The sequence below is a fragment of the Corvus cornix genome, chromosome 4A (genome assembly GCF_000738735.6).
Source record: "Corvus cornix cornix isolate S_Up_H32 chromosome 4A, ASM73873v5, whole genome shotgun sequence".
NCBI classification, from domain to species: domain Eukaryota; kingdom Metazoa; phylum Chordata; class Aves; order Passeriformes; family Corvidae; genus Corvus; species Corvus cornix.
The window spans coordinates 18769990-18786968 of NC_047058.1; the positions used below are offsets into that span (position 1 = coordinate 18769990).

The window sequence follows — 16979 nt, forward strand, 5'->3', positions numbered from 1 at the left end:
CCTCGGAACAGCGGCGGGAGGGCGGCGCGCAGGCGCAGCGAGACCCGGCCGGGGTGCGGGAGCGTGGCCGCGTCTGCAGCCGCACTGTGTGGGGAACGGCCCCGGGTTGCCCGCGTCCCCCAGCTGTGCGGGCTCTCGGAAGGCGTTGCCCCCCGGGGAGGCGGCGGGGAGCAGGTCGCGGCCGGTGTTGGTGATCGGAGGCGGCCGCCCCTCGTCGCTCCCGGGCGGCGGGTAACGAGCCGGCACGGGGAGCTGCTGAGAGAAGTTGCTGTTGGTGGTTATAGGGAAGCCGGAATAACTTCGTTGAACTCTTTAACTTTTTTTGTAAAGACTCCCTCTAGGCCTTTCGTGTTACCTCTACTGTCGTTAGCATTCCTCACTCCCCTGACCTCCCTTCCCGCCGCCCGCCCCTCAGGCGCGCGCTCGCGCTCCTTCCCGCTCCTCAGGTGCGTGAGGGTGACGAGCCGGCGCGAGCAGCTCCTGAGGGGAGTTTTAATTCGCTGGTTACAGGAAAAAAAAAAAGCCTTTTTGGATTTTAATTTGCTTTCAAAAAAAAAAAAAAAAACCACCAAAAAAACAATAAAACAAAACCAAAAAAACCCCCAAAAATCGCATCAGCCTTCGGCGTAGAAGGGACCTGAATATCTCTAGTATTATTATCGCATTTATAACTCCCCTTCGCGATTCCCTCAGGTGCGCGCGCGGCCCTTCCCGCCTCCGGGCCGGTGCGAGGGGCTCCTCAGGGAAGACGGGGGCAGATGCTGAGACTCCTTTTCCTTAAACTCTTTTCCAGGTGTGTTTCTGTAGAGGTTTAAATAAAAACAGCCGGGTAGCGCTTTCCCCCTTCCCCTCTCGTTTTTGCCCTCTGTGTCGCTCCCCGGGGTGGCTCAGGTGAAGATAAGGGAGGGCGGGGGCTGTAGAATTTTCTCAGAGCTTTGAGGTGATTGTCTGGGATTTGTTGGTGGATTTGGAAAGTGAATTATGTGCAGGATAATGGTGTGGTTAGAGGGAAGAAAATCCCCATAGGAATAGCAGAACTGGGGAAAAAAATTTTCTCGGAATGATTCAGAGGAATGGCCCCATCAGCACGCAAGTGTAAACTGTTATTGAGGTAATAAGTACTTAATTACTCACCTACTGCAAATGGAAAGTAGCCAAAAAATTATTAGTGTTTGTAATTGCAATAGAGGAATGAAAAATGAAATTCTGAGGGAAATGTTGGTCCTTTTTAGTATTAGCATAGCTCCTATAAAGTGTTGGCTCTGGTGTGTGTCCAAATCGGAATTCCTGACCTGTAGGTACTCTTAAGAAAGAAGCTCACCTTCTCCTGCATGAAGTAAAAATGGGTCTCCATCCCTGTTTGTTGTTTCCAGGAAAATATTTTTTCACAAATCATCTTTATTGTTTTTCAGGAGTTTCTAGACTGCAGCAAAATGCAGATGACTTGACGGTGAAAATTTTTGTTGCCTCCGAAAGTAACATTATATGAGCTACAGTTTTATCAGTGCTGTGTGCTTGTACTTCAGCACATTATCCATCTGATGTGGAGCTGCAGGTAAATCACACTCTAAGCTAGAGAAAAAAATTGAGACAAGTTGTCATAAAGTGAAATTACATGTTCTATGTTCTCTGATTTTTGTCAAAATACATTTTTTTTAGTGTTGAATGTTGTCAGTAAATTGCAGAGAAAGTAAGTCATTGACCAAATATTTAAAATACATCCTGTTTAGAAACATGATAAAAAAATAGAGAAAACTATTCTATACTTAAGGATCTGATATTTTTTCTACTCATCTTCATCTTTATATAGATTCATAACCCATGGAAAGAAAGTGTTGAAACCAGTGAAATAAAGTTATATATGGGGGTATTAAAATAAGATACTTGTCTTCATTTTACTCTCAGTTAAATTCTGGATGTCTGCTTTAACTGGTGTGAAAACCAAAGACGTAAGTCTTGTAACTGAGAGCACTGGAAAAAATGATAGTTCTGATGCTGTGCATTTACGTTATAGGTTTTACTCTTCAGTTGAGCTTGTCTTAGTTCGTGGTAGCTTTGGTGAGCCATCCACAGGAAAGGTCAGAGAACCATAGAATGGTTTGGATTGAAAGGGAACTTAAAGCTCATCTCATTCCACCCCCTGCCATGGACAGGGACACCTCCCACTATCCCAGGCTGCTCCAAGCCCTGTCCAGCCTGGCCCTGGACACTGCCAGGGATCCAGGGGCAGCCACGGCTTCTCTGGACAGCCCTGCTCTGGCTCCCCTGGAAAAACTGCAAACAAGCTGCAATGCCTGTTTTGACAACTGTATCACCATGAGACTTTGACCACAAATCCTTTGCTTTTTTGCTACTTCCCCATAGATTTTAGGACTCATGATGCTTAGAACTTGTGTGGGACTCCAGGCTTCCAAAACCCAACACCTGAACCAATGCTGAATTATGCTTGACTGGTGTTCTGAGCACAAGTGCAGTGCCTGGTGTCCTCTTGGCCAGCATTTCCCAGGAGAAAGGGCTAAATGCAGACTTCTGGGTTCAAGGCTATGTGCTGGTGCTGAGCAAAAGCCAGAAAAATCGTGGAAGAGTTAAAAATGCTGTTCTTAGCTCATTAGGGAAGCATTTTCCAGCACTGTCCCTGCAGAATGCTAAATAACGTGATGAAAATTAATTGCTTTTTCTTCATGGTGCTACAATATTTCTTGTTTTCCCAAAGCTTTGTCTGACTGCTGATTTTTATCAACATTACTGATGTATTTCCATTTCTTAGACTATTCTAACCTGACAATTGAAGAGTTTTCACAGGTGCTTCCAGACTCAAAGGAATACTTTGAGTAGAGGGCCACAGGTGGGGTTTCCAGCTCCTACCCAGTGAGATGTGAAATGCATTTTCTTAAATAATTGGATGAAGATAAGTTTATAAGATATTTGGTATCTTTTTCCATGCTTAACTATTGGTGCTGGTGGTTCAATGGCAAAACTGGCTCCATGCTGGATGAGTGGAGGAGTTGTTGTGCTGTCTGACGAGGTGTGCTCATTGCTCTGGAAGAAAGGTAAACCCTGGGAACAGACTGTCCCAGGTGGCTAAGGAGCAGTCCCTGTTCTGCTCATGCAAATAAATGGGAGCAAAAGAGGCAACTTGTGGGGTTTAGACTGGGATTTCCCATGGTTGTGACACTGTGCCCTCCTGGCATGATCCAGCTTTCACTGGGATAAGCACTTCAGCGCTGACTTGGGATGTGGATCAAGCTCTTTAAGAAGATTGGTGTTAGATTTTTTTTGAGCATTTAGGATCCCACTTGGATGCTGTAAAGCCATGCCTGGTTCCCATTCCTTGCATGTGTTCCAATAAAAATGTCTTGAAAATTTTACAAGGGTGGAAGAGCGAGGGACAAGCGGAATGTGTGCTAGAAATTGAAATGAACCCCATGGACTTGTCTGCAAGGATGAACAGCTGTCACATGAGATCTGACAATGGTGACACTCGGGTGTTGGGGCAAGATGTGGCAAACATGAACACGTCCAGCACAGTCTCATGTTTAATAGAAAAACCTCCATTTAATGCAGCCTGGGTTTTGCTTTAACAAACAAGCCAGTGTTACAGACGTTTCAGTGGACATTGTGCCAGAAGGACACATGTGATGGCATTAAGGCATGAGCTCCAAAGCAGGCAGTGCAATAATTTGCTGAATTGAGTGTAAAATGAAGCATAACTTACTGTGTGACCTCTTTATAATGAGTGTCTGAGGTATTAACAAACCAAGAAAAGAAGTGTTTTTGATTGGAAAAGGTACTTTGCTAAAGCAGCTTCATATTTAACATCTTGTGCTTTTAAATAATAGATTGAAGTCAAAAGTTCAGCTGAAGTTTCAGTAGACTTTTCTTTTTATGTGTATGTGTTCTCTCCTATAGCAACAGTGACTGACTGGGTAAAAATAGACTATTTTAGAAAAAACACCTTTTGTGTCCCATGTCTGTATTTAAAGAATGTCTGTTTAGTATTGGGTTTGAGAGGTAAATACTACAGGGAATTTTTTCAGCATGACTTACCAAACTTTATGGCTTCACAGGAAGAAATAGAAGCTTCATTTTCAGTAGTTCTTTAGGATGCTGTTTATTTGATGAAACTATTATGCCATAAAAACTGAAAGATTTGTGGAGGGATGATGGTCTCTGGCAATGTTTAGCCACACAAATCGCTTCCTTTCTTGGAATCAGAAGTGTTCTTATATAGAGCATGAAACACAAAGAATAGAAAAGCCAGGAGTTAAACCAAGGCACAGCATTAAATAAAGACACTGTTGGGAGAGCATGGAAAGGGAGTGCTGATGTGGGCCTGAGAGATTCTGAGTCTTCTTCCAGTGTACTTTTTCCCTGTTCCACACAAATCACCGCCACACAGGCATTCTTCAGGAGAAAGAATATACAACAAGTGATGTCAGGCTGGCTCTCAGAATTCCCTCATCTCAGACATGTGTGTTTCAGCACAGGTAGAAGGTGTTGGATAATGGGAATATACTCTTAGCGTTTGGAGAATGGGTTATCAGTCTGGTGGACAAACCCTCATGCTTCTTGATCAACTAATGCAAACCCTTTTCCCAAGCTGATTTGCGTTGCAAGTTCCCATTATTTTGTTCAGAAATAGAAATGTGGAACTCATTAGGCAAGTGTGGATGTGCTCGTTTGTTGAAGGAAGGCAAGTCAAGAGTCCTGTGACAGGTTTAATGAAACTGATCTTGTGATACAAATATTTTGCAATTTTTAGAAGGGTTTTAGCTTTGTGCAGGGCTCTGCAGTTCTGTGCTGCTTATACTGAAAATGCCTCAGGTAGATCAATTTTCAAAAATAATCCAAGTTTCAAGAGGTTGTCAAGTTTCTCATCCAGGTTTTTTTTTTTTACCAGGATCACTACTACAAACAGCCAATTAGGGATTTAAATTACGCTTTCTTAGTGAACTGATATTTTAAAATATCTTATAATGAGGTACTTGCCTGTTTCTAGTCTAAACTCTCTGTAACTAAGGAAACATCTGTATTTTTCATTATTTGCTCCTCCAGATCAATATTTAGAAGTTGATTAATGAAGCCGATTCACTGTGGTGCTATACTGAGTGTCAACAGGAGCAGTTTGTGCCCAAGTCCCTTCTTGATTAAGTATTTCTGGACAGTGGGGCTGAGGAGGGCAGTTCTTCCAAAGCTTTGGCACAAGAATCGACATGATTCAGATAAATGTCAGAAGGGATTTGCTGGCTGCTGGAATTAGACAGTCGTATGATACAGAGTTTTCTTTTGATATCAGCATGGTGTTAAAGGAGCTCACTACCTTGCAAACTCCAACCACCAATCAATCAGCTGAATTCAAACAGTGTGATGGTTTTCTATTTACATACAGTGAAAAACACAGGAAACTTGGAGACCTTGGGGAGGATACCCACTGGGTGCAAAGGATGGCATTTGATTCATTAGTATTTTAATTGCTTAACAGTGCTAAGGGAGAGTACAACTAAAGTCCCTGGAGAATTCTTCAAAGGAAGAAAGATAAATATTGAAAAATGTTATTTATATAGCCTTTAGTGTTGCATCCATGGAAATACCAAAATTAATACAGGGGCTGATCACATCTGCTGAACTTTCTCCTTCATGGAAGCAACGCTGAAGAGTCAAACTCAGCTGCCCAGGGAACAATGGAATGTGAGGACTTTGTGGTGCCTCCACCCCAGCGCATGTCCTGATCTTGTGTTCCCATGCTGGCAGAGCATGACCATGGATGGGCTCCTGCCAGGCTGTCCTGGAGTCCTTAATGGGCCTTTAAATGCACCAGCATGAAGTGCTCAATTTGTGTTTTGATTTGGGATGATGTCTGGCTCATGGCATAGCTACAGTCTGATAAAGTGTCCAAGGCCTGCGAGAGGCAGGGTAAGGATTTTCTTTTAGCTGCTTGCCATTTCCCCCTCTCTCTGGCTTCCCAGCCTCCTCACCTGATACTCTGACTGCAGTTAATCACCCTCTGATAGAATTTACTAAAAAATACCCTGATTAGTCTAGAAGAGTTTAATATTTTTTTCCTTAGATTATTTTGAGAAACAGCTGTGCCACTGCACTTAGGCTGAAAGGGACGTTATGATCCATATTGGGGATAATTATGCACAGCAACAATAAGGGGAATAACTTCTTACTTAACTGTAGTCAGAGAAGATAATCTGATACACTCTGTGTAGGCTTAGAGATAATTTTCTAGTGGATGAAAGAGACTGTCCCCTAAATATTTATTAACGTATGCTTTGGATACATTTAAAATACATCTGTGGGTAAAATTCGGGATAAAGATCATGAAAAAGGAGAACAATTTTTATTGACAGGACTGGTGTTAAACATGCCAGAGGAGGTGCTTTGTATCCCATTCCAACTCTAAAAACATCTAAAATAGGCTCATTTAGAATGATTCCTTTATCAACTGTGGTTGTTCTGAGTGCAGTCAGTGGCTCCTCTGCCCCGTTTGTCAGAGCAGGGTGGTGTTTCCTGACTGCCTGGAGCTTGGTTAGAATCTGCAAGATGATGATTTCGAATATGTTGAATGTGGACCTGGTAAATAACTCTGTGTTTCATTTCAATTTTGTCATAAATAAGAAGGGAAGAGAAATCGGAAGCAATGCATTTCTAATACGCAAACGTACTCAATGGTGTGTTGTATGTTATAGCTGTACTAGCCATCTTCCTTTTGATATGAAAACTGATCAGAGAAAAAAAAATCTGAAAACTAGAAGTTTCCTCCCTCTCCATTTCTGTGCCACTGCTAAGCCTCACAAAAGCCCTCTCCTGGTTTCCATAGAAATGGCCCTTCTGCTGCTTTGAGGTAAAGGTCCTCTTCTCTTTTTTCTTGTCTATCTAAAGTCTGAGTTTCCTGAGAGATTATTTTGTCTTCTACATCCTTCATGTATGGAATGCCAGTCCAGGTGGAGGGGCTGATGGAACTGGGGAAACTTCCTCTCCCAAGGAAAAAATCTGGATTTATTTGACTGAAGAGCAGAGAAAAAAGGCATGTGTGTGTCACATGTACACTTCTGTGAATCTGAACAGAGCCAGGGCTGTGTGTGCATGTTCCACAATGTGCTCTGTCTCCTAAAATGTCCATGTGGTCCCAGTGGAACATCAGTGAGCGGACTTAGGAGATCCTGAGTTAAAGCCATGCAGATGTCGTCTCAATTTCTCATCGGGCTGAGTTTTATAACTATTAATATACACAAGATTTTCTGTTTACAGTTTGTTTGCATTAGAATACACCCATTTCTTTGAACCATATGATAGGACATGACTAGCAAATATATTGGGGAACCACCCACAAAATGTTTACAGTGAGTAAGTTCTTAATATGTGTTACAGGATATCTTCCTAGTTTAGTTTGAGACATTTATGTCTACAAACATAATTCAGAATTAAGTTCTGATGAGTGTTATTCATGTAACTCCCAACAGAATTGCTTTCATGGAGTTACTCTAACAGAGTTATTTTAAAATAAATGGGGAATAATGAGGCATATCCTCAAATTTGTTATCTAGTGTTTTGAATCCAGATGATGAGAGCTTTGACAAGTTCTGTCCGTGTTGTTCAGTGCATTATCAATGCTCATTGACACAAAGAAAAGCCAAATTTATTCTGCTGCTTCTGAGAGCAAGAGTTTGAGGTTGCTGAAATAAGCGATGCAGGATTTTCAGAATGCTCTTTTCTCTTTGTGTTCTGCTTTTTTCCCATTTTATTACCTTTGCTCCCCTTGACATTTTCAGGAATATTAAATTTTCCCAATAGAGCTGTTCGCTTGTATGCTATCAAAAAGATCACATTAAGAAATTCCAAAGAATAGTACTACTGAAGGGCTTGGGGATTTTTTTAGTGCTTCGGGTTTTCTTTCTACTTTTTCCAGACTCATCACTTGTCTTTCAGATACCATTGCTACCTTCTCACCTGCCAACATGGAGCAGTAATTAAAGCAAACCCCACTGTGATCACGTCCTTAATTTGAGCTCTTTCAGGAGTGCACATGACATGAACATTCCTTTTGTGACTGTGCTTTGGGGCTGCTCAGCTGCAGGTAACTGCTTCAAAATACTCTCTCAGCTACTTCGGGATAGTTGCTGCCTTCAGCCCCAAATAATTGTCAGGTATAAAATCAGTGGCACCAGACTGCTCCTGTTTCACTTCAAATGCTTAAAGACATCAAGCAAATGCTTTATTTGCTTTTTGGTGGTTTGCTTGTAGTAAGTGTTCTGTTTCCATTCCATTTGTGTTCATATTTTTGAGCAATAATATGTGCAGTCATAGAAGATCGAGGTAATACTTATCTTCCAAATTATCTGGCATTTACTAATGTGCATGAGAAATTTCTGTGTTTCTTACACTGGAACAAATCTTGGCAGGTTTGGTATATTCTGTACCTGTAACTATTGCTCGAACACAATTCCATGGGGCAGAGTTACTTGTGTTATTTAACTAATGCAATATGTTTGTATAGCAACATTATTATGTTCCTTGAGCATTTAAAAGTGTTTTAAACCGTTTTGCTGTTTTCAAAAAGTCGCATTCTTTTCAGTCCATTTAAGTGTAAATATTTATTAACATCTACGGTTTACTCTAATTATATAAATGGTACAAACCACACACACCCAGCTTCTTATATTTTCTGCAAAAGGACTGTATTTTATAATCTGTTCTCTTAGTTTCCTGGGTATATGTATGATCAGACTAGAACTACATGTACTGAATCTTCATCGGTATCATTCTTTGTGTCAGTGTCTGAAGCAAATTACCTGCTATCAAAGATATTGAGAGATGAATCTTAGCAGCACAAGGTCCCTGAGATTTTTGCAATAATTAAAATATTTTGGTAATAGGCTCAAATTTTCTGCTTAGAAATCAGCACTCTGAAGGCAGTTAAATGAAAATGGTCCCTTGCAAAGTTGAGTTTCCAAGGTGGGGGATGGCAGTGGTGGAGAAATCCATTCTTGCTTTTTCTTTTTTCCTGTTTTGTTTTTTTCCCTCTGTTCATTCTGAAACTATGACTTGATGAATGTCATTAGGCTGTAATCCATTTATTCCATGTGGTGGTGGGAACAGAGAATTTGACAGTTCATTTGGACTGAGTGAACCAGAGTCGCTCTGAGCTGAGCCCCCGCTGCCATCAAACTGCGAGATTTTCTTCTTGATCATTTTTCTTTCTTTTGCTCGGCGATTCTGGAACCAGATTTTCACCTGGGGTGTTATAAATGATACCTGATTAATTCAAAGTGCTAGTCAACTTTTTACCATAATTACAGCAATGGAAATGTAGGTAAGTTCAAAAACACTATTTAAGGACCTGAAAACCCAAAGCAAGCAAACAAAAAGCCATGAGGAAAAAAACCCCAATGCTAAAACCCAATGAAAAAACCCCCCACAAACCAAAATACTGAATTTGTGCAGTGAAAAGTTTTTGTATTTTTCTGTATTAATTTTTGGCATAATAATCCATGGAAAATTGATTATTTCTTTCTTGATTTCTCTTTCTCCTGGGCAGTGTAAAGTGAACTTGCTGTGTTATATTTAGGAATACAGAAATCAATGAACTCATTGAGACTCAGAGGGTGCAGAGTTCATTACCTCAGCTTTGCCAGTGGCGTGTGTCATAATTTAGGAAGATGCAATTATGGATGAATTTTGAAGATTTCTTTATTATCTATGTTACAGATTAATTCAAAGCCAAGTAGTGAGGGTTCTTTTATTTCATTTATGTTGTGAGTGATTTTTGTGTGTGCATAAATTCTTATGCATTTTTAAAGTTTTGATTGTTTTTATTACTGGAATATATATTTATACCTGTATTTTACAGATACATATGTACTGTTATGTGTATAAATAGATATATCAGCATTACTTAAAGACAGCGAATTTCCCAAGCTCATTGTGCAGGTGAAAGACTCTTATCTGTTTAAAATCTACTTTTAAGTATCTCTATTTTATTCCTTATGTGAAAATGTGAATGAGTAGGAGCTTCTGTTTGTGTTTTCCTTCTTGGTAATTATGTTCTTACTTTACTGTAGTTGTTACAGCCTTTAAGGTGTGTTGAGTACAATATGATATAGAAAGTTGTACCCTTGCTTTGTATTAAAAATCTCAGTGTTTTATATTTCTTCTTATTACCATACTGGTACTGGCATGAAGAAGCATTTAGCTTTGTCTGTCCTGTGGAAATGCAGATAAATTATGTATTTTGTCTACATTATACTTGAAGGAACTTTACCAGTTAAAAATGGGGTGGCATTGGGAGCAGCAGCTCTGTAAAAGGAAACTGCTGATTTTCTGCAGGATCGCTGGTGACTCCAGGCATGTCTGTGTTCTAAATCAGCCAGCTTGCGTAACATTAAGGTGGAAGTTTCAAATCTTTCATAATTGCAGTTCTCTGAAAATTTTCCAGTGCAGCTCTATCCTACTGTGTGACAAACTTTAGTCCATCCGTGAACACAGCTAATGTAACTGTGCTCTGCTCAGGAGACTGGCTTTATCTAGGACAGAGATTAAATATGTACTAGATATGAGTGAAGGCAGAGCTGCTTTCCAAGGAAGCAATGATCCAAGTATGCACTTGAACGTTCCCTGGATGGATAGTCTTGGCTACACATACGTATGGCAAAAAGAGATCCTGACTTGAAAATCCAAGGCTGTAAAACCCTCCTGAATATGCTGAAATCTGACTGAGGAAGAATGTGGCCTGTGGCAATATGTTTGTAATAAAGAACCCCATAGCTATCTCATTGGATTGACCTTGAGTTTTAACTTTCCTGTCTTCCAGCTGAAATATATCAAATGCCTTGGATTTTTTTGCTGGCCATTATTTGGTGTGATTTCAAGAAGAAATAAAATTGTGAATGTCACAGCTATTGGGAACATAGCTAAGATCCTATTAAGCTGGACTGTTTAAATTCCAAGCTAGTAAGCTAGAATGTAAGAATAACTACTTTTTAAAGTATGAGTTAATTTCTAAGGTTGAGTTCCCTATAATTGGAAGGTTCTGTCAAATGAGCCTGTTGATAACTGTGGGTTTGTGTAGTGGATTCTCTGTGTGTCAGGTGCAGAGGTGCAGGAGGTGGCTGCTGCTGTGTCTCCTGGCAGTGGCAGTGTCTGGGCACTGTGGGCACACCTCAGGGCTGCTCTCTGTACCTGTCTTTCGGAGAGTCCCAGGTTTGCTGCGAGTTCTGACTTCCTCCTGATTGTAATGTATCTGTTGCAGTGAAATTCCTTCTCTAATTCCAGTCTCTGGTGATCTGTGTAAACAACTCGGTACTTTTCTTTTGTTCTTGTTTTACCTGGTTAGGAAAGAAGTATTATTCATATGTTGAGTTGGATTTTCCATAGCAGCTTGCAAACATCTCAGGCATTTCACAGACATTAATTAAACTACAGAATACTTGTATGGGATTGTTTGCTGTGGTACAGAGGAGGAATATGAGGTGCAGGGTGAAGTGAGAGAGTATTGGTTACCATAACTGTCTTTCCCTCTTTTTTTCCCTCTCTCTGTAAACATACATTTAAATGTGAAGCTCTTAAGTGATAAACACCCCAATGCATCTTAAATAATTCATAGCAGTACATAACTGGTGCTGGCTATATTAATCTCAAAGGGGTTTCATTTTAGTGCTCACTGAAGTGACTTCTGTGTCTATGAGAGCATAAATATCCAGGATTTCAAGACTGAGCTTCAGTCACAATTCGTTCAGTTGTACCGTGGCCTAATTCTTTATCTGAGTTTTTAAAGATTGTTTCTCTAGCACAAAGATATGTCCAACTAGAAATGCTTTTCCTTTCTTGTGTGGCCATAGGATAAACTTAGAAGTTCAATAATAATTTTATTTACTTTTTCAAAAAGGTCCAGTCTTGCAAGGTGCTGAGTGCCTGTAGGATTTTCCTGAGGGTACTCTGTGCTGGGCTTCTCTTTAGAGTTGGAGGCACTTGACAATTTGTAAGATGAGGCAATAAAATCTTGTAAAAGGATTTCAGGATCATCCTCTCTCTAATGTATAAAAGAAATATTCTTAGATATATTGGATAAATACTGTTAAGAGAAGCGTTACCAAATGTTTAGAATGTATCTCTCATTTCATATAATTTTTAAACAATTCTTCATGTAGTAATAATCCAGGGAGATCAGTTTTCAACTTATTTGTTCTCCTTTGCACTTTCAACAGCCAACTAGATAGTTTTTCTTTTTTCTTCTGATCTTCCCAGTTTTTTTTGATGTGAGTTTTCTGGGACAAACTGTAGGACAAAGACTCCTTTAAAGTGGTTCCCTAAAATCCATTGAGGTGTTAAGATGAAGCACACGCCACACAAAGGAGCGACAAGGAGATCTTATCAAGAACCCCTTTCACATTCAGAAACACAAGCCAATTGGTTTGGAATTTACAAGCCCTAAACAAATGTCAGACGCTTTCATCTTAGCAGAGGAAAAAGAGACAGAAATAGATGAAGGAATATTTTTTCCTCAGTTCTCTTTAATTTTGGACCGACACCAAGGACAGAATGGGATATTTTTATCTGAAGGTAGACATAGCTGAAATACGCATAATTAGGGATATTTTCCCAAGTCCTATGCCACTTCAACTTCCAGCATAGAAGATTTTCCTGCCTAAATTTGCAGGACTAAATCATCCAACTAAGTTTACTTTTTTCATGGTACAAATCGTTGGCTTTGAAATATTTGCCTTCAGTGATAGTTCTAATGCTAACAATAGTATAGATATTCAGGTTCCTCGTAAACTGAGGGCTTAGAGGAAATCTTTGAAAACAAGTTAAAATTCAACGAGGTTATTCCGGCCTCACTATAATCAGCAAATATAACCATGATTTGAGGGGGTGGAGAAAAGGAGTAGTTTTCTCCATTCCACTTGGTCATAAAATTCACAGAGCATTTCTTCTGAAGACAATAAAGCTGGGAGAAGGCCTCTTTATTTGCTGTGAAAATCATCACCCTTTCCGGCAATATAACTCCTGAAGAAAAGAGGGAGAAGGAAGAGACAAGACTGCATATCAAAGCAAAGTGAAGTGTTAAAAGGGTCTGTTGCCTCAATATGACAGATAGGCCTCAAAACCTCAGACAATGTAGGCCAGTGGAAAATAGATGTCACAACTAATTTACAAAGAAAAATAAATTAGCATTAGAGCAGGGGCCTGGCCTTTTTTCCTGCTTTTCTGTTTTGCTTTCTGGTTGTGTTTCTGCTGTGCTCTAATCTGAATTACTTGTACGTCCCTGCTTGTTTAAACAAAGACAGAAAATGTGTTGGCTATAGTTTTAAAAAAAATCCTGGGGCTGAACCTGTAACATACGAAAATCATGTTGTCCTTTTGTTTAGTCCTGTTAAAGTCCCTTCCCTTTCTGAGAAGGGTCACTCCTAGATGAAGTTTCATATGCAGTTTTAAAACCTTTTTCTAGGCCCTTTAGATACCTTTTCAGTAAGTTTTATGCTTTGAAGGTTTTCTTGCTCTCAGAAAATACACATCTTACCTTGTTGATTACACAGGGTTTAGAAGTTAATTTGAAGTTCTACTCCAGCATAACTGAAGTTGATGGCAGATTTTATAATAGATTTTTAGTCAAACCAGGATCAGACTGTCAGGAATTCTTTGGATGTTCTTTTCCTCACTTGCATGGCCTGACTAGGAAGGTCTCTACCAAGCCCACTTTCCATGTTTGGTTTTTTTAAAATTTCTTACAGCCTTATATATTTGAAATGTCTTTGTGTTTGAAGTAAAAAAGGGTTTTGTTCTGAATATACAGTTACACTCTTTTAGTCAGAGGACGTATCATTTCAAATCACATTTTATCTGTTTAAAGAACAGAGTACTTCTGTCTTTGTGATGTTGTTTCATCCTGAAGATTGACTTGATCAGGTAAATTTTCATTTCACTTTACCTGCAGTTGAGTTTTTTTTCCTTGTATCAAATGCTAAATAAGGATATTGAATCAGAATGTAGTGTATTTAATAGAGTCTACACAGAGAGGAAGCAATTCCCACTGACATCTCACTCAAAATAATTCCTGCTGTCTTTAGGACAGTGTTTCAGGAGGATCCCTCCTTTCATTAGATGTGTTGTGATTTCTGTTACTCCCTTCTGCTCACGTACATTGGTGTGTGTACACACCACTGGTGAAGTTAAGGACATATACATGTTTATGCACAGAAATATATTTGTAGAGTTTAGGGCTGTAATTCTGGGATTTTAAGGCAATGAACTTTATTAAGCTGTGGTAACATTGAAGGAGAGGAACCAGTAGCTACTTTGATAACACAAATAATATTATGGCAATAAGGAAAAACAGCAAACAACAGTGTGTTTCAAAGAGGGTTATAATGGCATCAAGTCAGTTTTCTTCTAGAGAAAACATTGATAAGGTGGTACAGAGCAGTCACATGCTTAATTTTAGCCTTGTAATTTATTTGAATTTCCTTCCATTTATCACAATTTTTTCTGTGACAGGATTAAAATTTTACGTTTTTTTTAAAAACACCAATGAAAGGCCAAATCTTTTTGGTACTTTTCTTGTTTTGCACGATTACCACATTTGTGCTTTACTCTCACCATCTCTCTTTTTAAGGTGGGTTGATGCCTTGAGCTCACTTCTGTGAAGTCCTGAGCTGTTTTTAACACTTCAAAGGATTGGGTTCTAGGAATGCACAGCCTCAGGACATGCAGCTATTGATGGGCTCTGTTCCACCTGTCCCAAATGGTTCATAAAGTACTTCAGAATGTGTGTAAATTCTGTGTAAGCACTTTTCAGACTAGAGATGAATTTAGGCCCAAAATTGTGTCTCTGAATTGCAAATATATTTTATAAATTTGGACAAGGGTGTGAGAAACATCTCAGGGTCTTCCAAGACTGTTCAATAAGTGTGAAGCAAGGATTTAGATTTTTAAGTCTGCGATATTCTTTAATAATGTTATTCTTTAAGAATGCTATACGTTTAAAATTCAGTGCCTGCATGACACAGACAGGGCTGCCTCATTGACATTCAGTAGTCTCAGCTGAATTTGATCTACACTCAAGTCTTGCATCACTTCTACACCTGGCAGTCTCCACGGATGTTAATGAAGTTACTGGGATTTACATGAGTATACAGAAGGGGGGAAAGCAGACTGAATCTGCCTGGCTTTGAAGGCCTTTGTGGAGGCTCCAAGTGGAAGGACAGCATTGGGATATCCTAATGTTCACCAGGCATTTTATATTTAGTAACAGAGACAAAACAATGTGTGTCTGCTTTATAATTAAGAAACAATTACCAGGCTAATTTTGCTCCTGAGTAATAACCATTTGAAGGCGGATTCTCTCTGAAGCAGGCAGTGGTGATTTTCCCTGTCTTCTAAGATTGCTTCAATTGTAATTGCTCTGCTTTCTTTCGAGCATTTTCTTTGATGCTCCCTAACACACACTTACTACTTTTAACCTTAACAACAGATTTATCAAACCTTTCTACACCCCTAGTTTCCACCTTGGGAATATACATGGAAAGGTTCATCTGGCAGGCAGCTTGTGGCAAGAACAGGCACATCAGTGAGTGGCACTTGCAGGAAAGAGATTTTTAATTGTGTAATTGAGGAAGCTGAAAAATTCTGGCGTGTAAGAAAAGTAAAACTGATGTGAAATTAAATGAAGCAGAAGCTTAACCAAGGAATTATGTGATCTGCAAACAAAATAGTCTATGCTGATCGTTTGAGACAGATTGCTTCTCTGGGAATTTTTTCTGCTCACCTAATAAATCTGGGTAGAAAAATATGAGACACAGGAAAATTGCAGAAAATTGCATAATCACTGCAGTTAGATCAAAGTACATAGTTTTCTTTATAATTACTGAGAAGTCTGTAAGGTTTAAAAAGATCAACCTGATTATATATTGATATTTCCCCTGCAGCACAAAATAACGATGTAGTATTTCTGTCTGTAACTGTTAAATGTTGCTGCATTGCTCCATAACACTTTCATGATTATCATGTTTTTCACACAAAATGCTTTACAGAATGTTCCAACAGGGATTCCTGGAGCTGAGCTCCAGCCAGGTCAGCCACATCAGCCGTTCCACTACAGCAACCACATAAAGCCTTTATGGGAGAAAGTGAAACTAGCACAAATTTAGTTAAAACTGCATTAAACAGCAGTAGGTTAAATAAATGTCATAAATGACCCACCAACCTATGTGCTTCAAGTGAAGTTAATTATTTCTAAGCTCAGTGATAGCAGAAGATGCTTTCTGAGGTTGGAAGTTGAATTTGCACTCACCAGCAGTGTTGGTTTGCACCGTTTTCCTCATCCACTCATAAGAGCTGTGCCTTTGGCTGTTGGGAGAGATTTGCTGGGCATTAATTGTATCTACAGGAGGTAACCCCGCAGCGGCGGCGGGATGCAGGGAGCTGTAATCAGCAGAGCTGTAGGAGCCCTGGCCAGGGGACGAGCCATTGATGTGGGCAGCAGCCACGGCGCTGGAAGGGCCTGGGCCGTAGGCGCTCCAGTCCTCCCGCTGGGGGCCGTAGTGGGAGCCCCAGGCTGCCGCCGGCTGCCCGTGGGTGTCCAGGGCTGGCACAGGGTGGTATCCCATGTAGTCGGAGTAGGCTGGAGCAGACACGAAGTTTTGCACGGGCAGGTTGTTGTTGGCCCTGGCAGATCCTGGGTACATGCTGGGCTCCTTATCCAAGAGCGAGCTCACGTACATGGCTGTCCCAGACTGTAAACACAGCGTCACAACATCTTGTTCCTCAGTGTCTTCTTTTACTGCTCAAAAATATTTGTGTTTGGTTTTCTCTAATAATGCCACTCTGCTTGGAATCTTCTACTTCATCCTCTTTTATTATCAACTGTGTTACCAGGTGCTGGTGGTAATGGTTTACCAAGATCTTGTCTGACGTCAGCCCAACTGCCTGCCTCATAATTACATTTACATTCAAATGAAGGGCTGACCAACCCCACC

General features: G+C 40.2%; 1 protein-coding gene and 1 long non-coding RNA gene across 2 annotated transcripts in view; one reads left to right on the forward strand and one right to left on the reverse strand.

Moving 5' to 3' along the window:
• Positions 1 to 55: 55 nt before the first annotated feature.
• LOC109145132 overlaps positions 56 to 16979 on the forward strand; it is a 36247-nt gene continuing 19323 nt past the window's right edge. Inside the window, exons 1-2 of the long non-coding RNA XR_002046384.2 lie at positions 56 to 793; positions 1413 to 1555. This is a non-coding gene — a long non-coding RNA (uncharacterized LOC109145132). The remainder of the gene's footprint in view (positions 794 to 1412; positions 1556 to 16979) is intronic.
• LOC104691607 (homeobox protein CDX-4) lies at positions 8235 to 16879 on the reverse strand. Its single transcript, XM_010403183.3, has 3 exons — positions 16295 to 16879; positions 11185 to 11330; positions 8235 to 9240 (listed from the first exon to the last, which is right to left on the reverse strand). Exons 1-3 carry the CDS (start codon positions 16722 to 16724, stop codon positions 9034 to 9036), a joined length of 783 nt encoding a protein of 260 aa, XP_010401485.1. The 5' UTR covers positions 16725 to 16879; the 3' UTR covers positions 8235 to 9033.